We start from the raw sequence: 11,350 nt of genomic DNA on the forward strand, positions 1-11,350 counted from the left end.
AGGCAGGTCTGTAATCTTAATCACATCTGCAGTGTGCCTTTTGCCATATAAACTACCATATTCAGAGATTCTGAGAATTAGGACATCTTGGGGGGAGGGGGCTACTATCCTGCATACCATACATTCTTAACAACAATTGACTTTCTTATATAAATGAGTAAACTTTATGGAAAGTTATGGTGAGATTACACAGCCTTTTAAGAGCTCTGACTCTGATGTCTATTGTGACTAAATGAGCAACCACGTGCATGTGCTATTTTCTTATGTTCTTCCAAACAGTAACCAGAACGCTTTCTGTACAAGCTGTCAACTGGTTATTGCTCATGTGATGTTGTTGAAACTTGGAATATCGCAGTGGAAATCTTTGTGCAGTGAGTTCACTTCAGTTTTATTGGAAACATCTTTTCAGGGCCATTTTAGGCCTAAGATAGAATAGTAGAAGTTGTTTCTTTTTTATGAATTTTTAAAAAATAAAATGTGAATAAGTTGCAGCTTAAAGAGGCGTCAGGGCACAAAGACCCACTAGAGATTGTCTTGTGTCCAGTGTCCTAAATGAATATCCAGCACTGTTGTGTGTGCGGTTGTCTCAAATTCCACCTTCTGATTTTCAGACCTGAAAGACGACCTGTTCTCTATGGAGTTTCGGCTACCTTGCAACAGTGCCTGTGGGTTGCCCTCAGGGCCAACACCAACCAAACTAATTAAAGACAAAAACAAAAGCCCCACTGTGCCACTCTCGTTCTCTCCAGAATCTGCCTGCTGTTTTCCCCTCTCTTGGAAGTTCAGATCGTTATTATTTTAAATCTCATTCTGAATGCTAGTTCTTACTTGCAGGAAGATTATTCTAGTAGGAGCTTAGCCATGCCAGAAGGGAATTCCTCTCACAGACAGTTTTAATAGCTCTCAGTGTCTTCTCCACGCCCGATTGCTACTGCACACACCTTTCTCCCCCTTTTCTCTCTTTCTTTCCCTCTGCAACCCCTCACCACACACAGTTGGATATCTTAAAATACCAGCCAGATGTGGGTAGTTTTTAACTATACAGCTCTCAGTACATGTGACTACACACCCCTTCCTGTCTTAGGATATGTGTCTGCTTTGTACCTTGTATAGGTGACTATAAACCGCATCCAATGTGTCCATGCAGAATAGCTGACCTTTAACACATGTAAAGAGGGCAACCTGACCCTCTATGGAAACATTGACAATCGCGGGATTTCCTGAAGGAAATCACCATTCCTGCACTGACTCCAAGTACCCACTCTTTGTTTCATAGCAACAAACAATGAGAAAGAGCAGACAGTTTGAAATCTGTAACACACTAGTTCTGAGGAGAATATTTGGCTTTCTCTGCAGAAAAACTGATTGTCCTTGTCCTTATGAAGGTTGTAGTGGGATGTGTCTTGGGTCAGTGGAGCGTCTTTGTAAAAGCTCCCAGCCTGGGAAGAACACCTTGTTCCAGGCCTGAAGATATTGAAACATTAATCAACAATTGGTAGCAGTGCTTTCTTGTGCAATGTCTGAAGAAGTGACCTATGCGACCCTCACATTTCAGGATTCCTTGGGAGCAGGGAATAGAAATGACCTAAGAAAACGAGGTAAGAATTCAGAGAAAGCAAGACTTGACCTCAGGGGAGGGATAGATTTTTTTAATGCTGTGAGGTTCTGGTTTTGATACCAATGCTAAAGAGACCGGTGCTGTGGAATCCTTGAAATGCAGACTAAGTTGTGGACAATGCTAGTAGAATGAGCGTTCCCTTGAGGAAAAATGTGTGATATGACTATGTTTCACGAAGTCCTGTGTTAGTGAAAAATGTTTATTAGACATGTAGAAAGTTGAGTTTGGGGGTGAGGGGATTGCTTTCCATAAATGTAGTCCTTGATACCTGTACCTCATGAAAGGTGCCGGAAGAGTTCTCTTTGGAAAGCAGATTGGAGGCCTGCAAAATGGGGAAGGTAGAGGAGTTTTTCTTTTCAAGGGTATAAATTACTGAAGAGGAAAACTGGAGGATGAGTGGCTCAGAAATAAAAAAAAACAGATAGCTTCTGTTTTATAGTATTTTAGAAAATTAGGGAATTGAAATTCCCAGTATAATCAGTAGTGTTTAATCAACAATAATATCATTTTTGGCATTTTATATGCAGTGTATTATTTCTTTATTAAGCTATAGTTGCAAAGTAAGTGAAATACTATTAGTACTTTTTTCAATGTATTAATAAGAAAACTATGACTGAAAAAAATTGAATGATTTAACCAAGTTTATGCAACTGTTATGTGGTGGAGTCCAGGCATAGTTCTGGCCTTTCTCTCATTGCCTTATACCTAATTGAAAGAAACAGTGGTCTTTGTGGTCAGGAATCCAATTTAATGCGTCAGACTACATCCCTCATCCTCAAGAATCCATTGACTATTCAAGCTGTTGTCCTTAATCCTCTAAAATAAACGAACAATGTCCTCCAGAACCCTTTAGACTTATTTTTAGTTTAAGTGTGTGTGTGTGGTTTGAGAGGGGGAAGATATAAAAAAGAGTGGGGATAGACTTTGCATGTGTCTAACCAAGATGACTACACATTATATTTTAGAAAAATTTAACTTTAATCTTTAAGAAAGAGGGAGTAGTGAATGTGATGTATATAGTAGTGCACCTGGAGATTATACCCATCATTCTGAAATATCAGTTAGATGCCATTAGATCCTGAATAAAGAAGAGGAAATTGAGGCAAGTGAGAGAACCATTTGTGATACATACAGGGTCAGGCAAAATAGGTTTACAGTTGTGAGTACATGAAGCACGGGGTTTATACTTGTATTATTATTTACTAATTATTGTGTTATTTTTCATACAAACAATTATAAACTTAATATTTCCCTAACCTGTATATAGAATATCAAATATTGTATAGTTACCACTGGCTTTCTGGGGTTTTTTCCTCTAGTTTGTAGGTTAGATTGCACATTGATTCCTTCTTTCATTCACTATTGATTCATAACCTACTAGGTGATAAATAAAATGGGTAACAGGTAGAAATGGTGGAGGTCTGTGATTTCAAAAACTTGGGATCTCTTCTATTGTTGGGGTCATCAGGGGAATCACTTTCCATTATGGCTTGTTCGTGAATTCAGGAAACTTGGAGAAGAAAGGTGTGTGATCATGTAAAACAAAACCTAAAACTTAGAAGACATTTACTCTAAAGGAAAGGAGAAGGGTGAAAGAAAAGAGGAAGGAAGGAAGGAAGGAAGGAAGGAAGGAAGGAAGGAAGGAAGGAAGGGAGAGAAAGAAATGGAGGAGAGCTAATGGCGGGGCCCTCACAAGCACATTGTTTTAGGTATTTTCTATATAGGGGCATTAAACCTTAGAAAGCTTCCTAAGTATGAAAAATGAATAACCATGTGTAAACTACAGGCATTTCTGTTTGCTCATTCCTCTGTTGGCATTCTTCAGGGTATCCAGCTCCATCCCCCACATGGCGGGGGACAGCCCTGAGTCTGCTAACTCTTTGTCTGTTGTTGCTGTTGGGGCTGGTGACCTTGGGGATTATGTGTAAGTATATTTGTATCAAACCCAAGAAAGCTGCTTAGGAAACATATTTGTACATTATGTAATTCCAGGTTGGATTTTGTGATAGGTGCCACATTCCAAATGCTCTAATACTTTCTGCTACTTCCTATTTCTCTCATTCTCCATGTCTCCAAGGCAAACCAACAAGGAAAATATTATTATGAGGATTGTATCCCAAATCATTCTCTTGCTAACCTAGACTAGGCTATGAAGACAACTTTTATTTTTTTTAAGATTTTATTTATTTATCTTTAGAGGGGAAAGGATGGAGAGAAGTATCAATGTATGGTTGCCTCTCCTGAGTCCCCTCCTGGGAACTGGCCTGCAACCCAGGCATGTGCCCTGACTGGGAATCGAACTGCGATTGTGTTGTTTGCAGGCCCAGGCTCAATCCACTGAGCTACGCCAGCCAGGGCATTATTTTTCAATTATTGGTTGGAATAAGGGATCTCTTTTTTGCACAGAAACACGTCCACTTATTATTCTAATAGTGAGAAAAAGAAAGCCAGGGAGAGTTGATTCATGAAAGAGCATGCCCTGGCTGGTGTGGCTCAATGGATTGAGCACCAGCCTGTGAATCAAAGGGTTGCTGGTTTGGTTCCCAGTCAGGGCAGATGCCTGTGTTGCGTGCCAGGTGCCCAGTAGGGGGCGCACAAAAAGCAACCACACATTGATACCTCTCTGCCTCTCTGTGTGCCTTCCCCTCTCTAAAAATAAACAAATAGAAACTTCCAAAAAAAAAAGAAAGAGTATGGCATTTTTATTTACCTCTAAGAGGTAAATTTACCTCTTAATTATTTACCTGGCTTAATCTGCTCGCCCAAGACCTTCCTAGAGTACAGACTACTTCTAAACTGTAGCAATAGCCTGCCTGCTATAAATGGAAAGGAGGTACAAACAAGAAGGAAGAATTGCCTGGTATACCTTATCCAGTGGGTAGAAATCTTTACCACCTCCATCAATGGAGCTCCACGTCTAAGCACAATAGTGAAAAAAGAATATTTTCTTTATTCTGACCCATCAGTGGGCAGTCAGAGCTGGACAGAACAGGGAGTCCTGAACAAACAATTACAAAACACCCTGAGGATACACAGTCCGTGGGATGTTTTTAAGTATGTGATGTACAGGACAGTGATGTAGCGCAGCGTTCCATTCCAGGGCATTCACAGTCAAGTTTGCAGTCCTTCTTCAGTGAATGGTACCAACAGCTCCTCTGCTACTTTCACTTCTTTTTATGTATGTGAAGTTTCATGGATGATCAGAATTTAGACACACCTGTTTGGACATATAAATCAAAGCTAATGATGGCACTTTCTCTTTTAAAAATAAATATGTTTTGACAGCCCTAATAAATATTCAGTAGCCGATCGTAGAGATGAACAGGTGATCTGCAGTGATATATGTTTTAAAAAATGAAGATGCCATGTGTTTTCATTGGTTGTGCACAGAAGAATGAATGCTTTTTCCCCCTAAAGTGCTATGCTTTGAGTGGGATGGCAATACATTTATTTTATTGGTCAGTCATCTAAAGTGCTTATTACAAGGCAGCTTTTATGGACCTAAGACCAGAATTGATTAGGTCTGCCATTAAAATCTGCTAGTTTTTTTTAAAACAAATATCCTAGGGGATTCCGATATAAGTGGTCTGCATACTGTACTTTGAGATACACATTGCCCCCAAAGGATCCTGCTCCTATTAAAACAATTACACAAACTAACTCCAAATGAATGGCAAAATGACTGGCACATCCTTAGGTGAAACATCAGAAATATGGAAGTTTTAATTCATTATTTTAATGCAAGAATGATAGTAATTAAAATAAACATGAAATTATAAGAATGAACTCTAAACAATTTTAAATAGAAATGCATCTGGTGCATTTCTTCCATGATACCTCCATTATTAAGAGCTACTAATAAATCTTAAATAATGTCAAGGAATATTTCTGTGTTAACAGAATTATCTAGGGCTATCATGAAAATGGAAGGATGTATGAACTTGTCTCCTGTTGTGTCTTGGAGTTTTGCAGACCTCTAATGAAATTAACTCAGATTCAGAGAAATTGAGTCAACTTCAGAAAACTATCCCTCAACGGCAGGATAATTTATCCCAGCAGCTGAGCAACTACAGAAACTTTTCCATGGAGGAGGAATTCCTCAAATCACAGATCTCCAGTCTATTGGAGAAGCAGGGACAAATGGCCATCAAACTCTGTCAAGAGCTGGTCATTCGCACTTCAGGTAATCAGGACCCACTGATAAGTCTGTCGTCCTGGTTTAGGTTAACTGTGGGCACCACCTATGGGAGCCTGAGGGAGTCACGTTATCCAATGGCCCCCAATGATGTCATGTTAATTTTACAGAAGGCAAGGGAAGATACAAATTTATATTTTATATTTTTGAAAACACAGAGGCAAGTTTGGGGAAGCATTGTGGAATAATATCAATCTGGATAGTTCAGCCCCTCACTTTATAAACTATTTTTTTAGGGGACCCTGTTGTTATAACAAGTTAAAGATATAACTGATGATTCTAAGGCCAGAAAACTGAGCCCTGAAAAGAGAATTTCAGTCACATAATCGGGGCAACTTCATTTTCAGAGGCTCTTGAAGCAGCATGTTTTCAGGGTCCTGGGTCTCACACCCTATTATCAAATTAAATAATTCAGTTCCCCGAACCTTCCCCAACCACTCCAAGGTTGTTTCGTTTGTACTTTTGTGTATAATTTCTTTTTCAGACCACAAATGTAATCCTTGTCCCAAGATGTGGCAGTGGCACCAAGATAGTTGTTATTATTTTGCAACAAATGAGGAGAAAACCTGGACTAGCAGTAGAAAGCACTGCATGGACCAGAACTCCACCTTGGTGAAGATAGACAGCTCGGAAGAAAAGGTCTGAATAGCATTTCCTGATTACAGAAATTACCCGTATAGTGGAAAATAAATACGTGGAATTTCCGATTCACACAATAGGAATTCCGTGCCATCTCCCTTCGGCAAATGAAAACGTGGCTCTCACATAGTATTTTTTTTCTTCTCTCCCTCAGGATTTTCTGAAGCTACAGCCCTTACCTAAGCTTCCTTTCTTCTGGTTGGGATTATCATGGGATCCATCTGGCAGAAGTTGGCTTTGGGAGGATGGCTCTGACCCCTCTCCATCCTTGTAAGTCTCTGTTTGGGAAAAAGAAATGGAATACTGAATAGATACGTGATCTGATTTGTATTGATGGTGACGTGGAACATCTTTTCCTCTGCCTGTTGTCCCTCTGTGAATGTCATCCTTGGAGAAATGTCTATTCAGACGCTTTGTCCATTTTTTTAAATTTTGGTAATGAGAATGCTATAGTGTATACAGATATCAAATTATAATGTACATGTGAAACTTGTTATTAATTAATATCACCTCAGTAAAAAGGTTCATTGTAAGAGTTATAAATCTAGACACAAAAACAGTACAGCCTACAAAGAAAATACAGTTTCAGAAGCAGTACTGAAAGAAGGAATACCGACTTTCATGTGTGTGACGAACTCATAGCAAGGCATTGAACTTCATCTATGAATTTACATTTTTTATTTAACAAACACAAATAACACTATGTTCACACTGCTTTATAAATATTATCCCTATGATGAAAGCATATTATATTCCACTTTTATAGATGAAAATTGTCACAGAGAGCTTAAATAACTTGACTGTGGCCACTCGGGTCAAAAGTAGCAAAATCAGAATGAAGTGCGTGATCATGAGCTCAGCTTCCCAGCTTCTCTGGCTCCCCAGTGCTTACCATCCAGGAGAGTTTATTATAAGAACATACACTCAAAATAGAACAGTTGCTAACAAAAAGAAAATCTACATTGGTTGGTTAGTTCAACAATTAACTTTTTTAATGATGGGGACTTGGCAATTCAGTTATTTGACAACTGTTTTTCACACATTAACATAAAGCTCTTCCTGGTTTTGATGAAAACATTTAAAGTACTTATAGAATATATAATATTTTTAAAATTGCATTTCTGACAACTATTTAAAGATATGAAAAAGTAGGTGTCAACATAAAAATATGTCAAGGGGCACATAGTTTTGCAAAATTCTTTTAATGACTGACTACAAAATCAAATTTTTTGTGGGACAAATATAAAGAACAAACTGACAGTGAGCAGAGGGGAGGGGGAAGAAGAATAAAGGGGGAAAGAAGGGGAAGGGTCAAGTCAAGGAACACGTATAAAGGACCCATGGTCAAGGACAACAAGGGGAAAGGATTGAATGTGAGAGGGGGGATGGGGAGGGCAGGGGAGAGTAATGGGAGAAAATGGGGACACTCGTAATTGAGCCATCAAAAAAAGAAACACTAAAAATAAAAAATGAAAAAATAAATTCTACCTGGGATCACCATTAACTTAAAAAAAGAACTTACATATATGCCAGCTTCAGAGATTGTTTTGTGTCATGAAGCAGAAGTCTCCCAACATCCAGATACATGATATGTGGTAACTGGGAACACTGAGTTGTGATCAAATTTTAATATGTGATATACAGATTAATTTTTAATTTATAATTAATTTTGAATTGATTAATTTTCAGATTTAGTACTAAAGAATACGCCCAAATCAATGGATCCAAAGGATGTGCCTATTTTCAAAATGGAAATATTTATACTTCCCGCTGCAGTGCTGAAATTTCTTGGATTTGTGAGAAGACAGCAGCATCAGTGAAGATTGAAGATCTGGATTAATAAGCTTTGTCCAAGTTCAGCAAAAAGTAAGACAGTTGTGATTAAGTTCATGTGAGGAGGGAGACAGCCATCCCACCAGAGCCAAAACAGGTTAAGAAGTGACTGTGTATTAAAACTATCAGGCAAATAAACTTGCTTCACAGAACATTCTCCACCTCATTGTCCGGTGCTTTCTGATCTGATGTTCTGGGCATTGCTGGAGACTTAAGGGGACAGCTGTTCTAGGTCCCTGTCATTCTGTCTCAGAATCATTTTATTGACTTTTCCTTTCTCAAATAAAACACTCTTTTCTTGCTTTGTTGTTACATACACACAAGTGCTCTGGGGTGTTATATAAATATTTCATCAGTCAGAACGGACACAGACCATAGCCCTGGAATGAGGGCCAGGAGAACTTGCTGTGAGAGCTGCTGGACCATATAGAGGTTGTGGGGGTCCCGTTAGGAGTCCTAGTTGCTGGGCGGCAGCACGATACCAAATGAAGGGGAATATCTCAGTCGATGATTTGCCTGTACCCCTGTATACCAGGTAGGCACCAGCCTGCACGTACAAAATAACTTGTCCTCTTCATCTCCCTGTGAAAATACATTTCAATTAATCTGTAAATTTAAATAATTTGTAATCTAGGTGAAGTGGCACATCATTTAACATTACATTCTTTTTTATTTAAATTAATAATGTTGAGGTTATTCATGTGATAATCTGGGTATTATTCTTTGAAGTTTATTCTCTTATAATTGACATTTATTTCATTCAGAAAAGTCTTAATAAATTAAAGAGATTAAGATATTAGAATAATTATTTTTAACTTTTCTGCATTTTCCTTTGACATTGTTTGCTAGTGTCTTTGCACACTAGATGATAAACATTGTAAATTTAGAGGTCAGGTGTTTTTCTGGGACAAAATTACTGATTTGAGGATATCAATAAAAATATAGTTCTTATGTTCTCATATAATTGTATTGCTATGTACAAGCTAAAGAGAGTGGTAAACTCATCTGTGACATCGATTTTGCTAGAACAAAGATCTGGAATTTACTGGAAAAACTGATATGATCTCAATTCCAAGCTAAGTTGCATTTCAGAATACTGTGGCAGTTTTTTGGAAGAACATCTCCACACATGCCACCTAGTAGCCTGCTAGACCCTAAAGATTTGAAATTATGAGCCAATCAACATTTATTTCTGAACCAACAGGAAGTCTAGAATAAAGGAGTTAAAGTCTAATGTGAAAATTTAGCAAGATTTTAAATAAAATGTATTTAAGCACAACTCAAATATAATTATTTTATCATCATTCACCTAAACAGGGTATACCATTTTTCATACAGGACCGCTATTTATGAAGCATCCTTGCTTCATTTCTCTTCAGTAGCTTACTGCCAATGTCATTCTCACAAAGATAAAATTATTTACTAAAGGTCAAGAACTCTGCCCCTGACTCCTACACATCTGAGTTTTTCTCGATTCCTGGAGTAAAGATAATTTCTTCTTTTAGTCATCTATTTATAACCATAGAAATATCTGATCTTAGTAGTTAAAATATCTGCTTTGGTTATTTTGTTCCTATAAAGAAGTTACAAGTTTTTTTTTTCCTTCTGGTATGTGGTATCTTTTAACTCGTACATCACGTGTGCTCTGACTTTCACACTCAGCGGGAAGACCATTTCTGTCTCTGACCTCGGAGTGGCCCTGGGATTTGTGGAGATCTCATTGCCCATAGACCTCCCCGCTGCCCTGCCCCCAACCATGGTGTCCCTGGCAGCCCCTCTACAGTAGATGAGCAACTCCAAAGCTTGGGACACCTCGTGTCACAATAATTGATCTCTTATTGCTTACTGCTAATGGCTTGTGAAACATGGTGTATCTCAGGAATTTCAATCTCTCTCTTTCTCTCACTCTCTCACTAGTCAAAATTCCTCAGATATATTTTCTCTCTCTCTCTCTCTCTCACACACACACACACACACAGTCAAATTTCTTGGCAAAAGGCTGTTTGATTTTAATCTTGAATACCTTTTCTTCCCTCACTGAGTGATTTCCAAACCAGCCTTTACATTACATTTACAAAAATAGTGTCTTAAAAGTTCATGTCTAAGATCTAGAGACTCACAATGGCTGGGGGACAGGACTAAAACACTTGTGAATTTCGCAGGTGAATCTTAACCCAGCCAGTGTAATGTTTGGGTAAACGACCTCAACTTCCTGAGCAAATATGCGGAAGCAAAGTGCTGGAACCATCCTTAAATTGGATGGCTCTTTCTTTCCTCTCCTTTTTTTTGATATTTTGAACCTTTTTTCAGGTTCATTGAGATAATTGACATATAACATTATATTGCATAAGTTTGAGGTGTACAGCATAGTAACTTGATGTATGTGTAAACTGCGACATGATTTCCACAGTAAGTTCAATTACCATTTCCACCACCCCACTGGAATGGCTCTTTTTTACAATGATAGCAAAATTAGTTTGGTTTGTACAGGTCAGAGCAGATCTAAACTGGGAGAGAAATAACTGCAAATATCAGCTATTTTATTGGTGCAGCTTTGATCAACAACTCCTTAAAGAAGGGATGTTATTGGATGGGCAGAATAGACAGTCAATATGCAATTGGTCTATCTGATCTTTGTAGAAGTAAAGTGATTCTCAATTTAGGTGCACACTGAGGAGCTTTGAAGAATCACCGATGCCTGAGACTATCCCATCTCTTACAATTCTCATTTGTTTGCTCAGTGGTGTGGTTAGGCTATCAAAAAAAATTGAAGTTTCCTATGTGATTCTAATGTGTAGCTAAGGTTGAAAAACCACTGCAGAGAGATCATTCTAGTGACCCTTATGTTGGTGTGGAGGTAACATATTGGTAAAATAGCCAATCCTTGATTATTGCAAGGGAGTGTCCCCAGAAAGCCATAATTATCTTATGGAGGGTGGGCTCCCTTGTAGTACTGGCTTTCGCCACTATGTGAGTGTTCTAGGAATCCATCTATATCAGTGTACCAGCTGGCATCATTGTGAGAGGCTGCATTTGGCTTCCGTGAATTTTTTGGAAGACTCTTT

At 38.4% G+C, this 11,350-nt stretch overlaps 1 protein-coding gene across 1 annotated transcript; it reads left to right on the forward strand.

The window, feature by feature from the left end:
• Nucleotides 1-1,373: 1,373 nt before the first annotated feature.
• CLEC12B (C-type lectin domain family 12 member B) lies at nt 1,374-8,516 on the forward strand. Its single transcript, XM_037068227.1, has 6 exons — nt 1,374-1,598; nt 3,444-3,542; nt 5,583-5,801; nt 6,298-6,452; nt 6,607-6,722; nt 8,142-8,516. The coding sequence occupies exons 1-6, from the start codon at nt 1,517-1,519 to the stop codon at nt 8,290-8,292; spliced, it is 822 nt and encodes a 273-aa protein (XP_036924122.1). The 5' UTR covers nt 1,374-1,516; the 3' UTR covers nt 8,293-8,516.
• Nucleotides 8,517-11,350: the final 2,834 nt, after the last annotated feature.

This window comes from Sturnira hondurensis, unplaced genomic scaffold (assembly GCF_014824575.4).
Source record: "Sturnira hondurensis isolate 20B ecotype Veracruz unplaced genomic scaffold, ASM1482457v3 Scaffold0017436, whole genome shotgun sequence".
Taxonomy (NCBI): Eukaryota; Metazoa; Chordata; class Mammalia; order Chiroptera; family Phyllostomidae; genus Sturnira; species Sturnira hondurensis.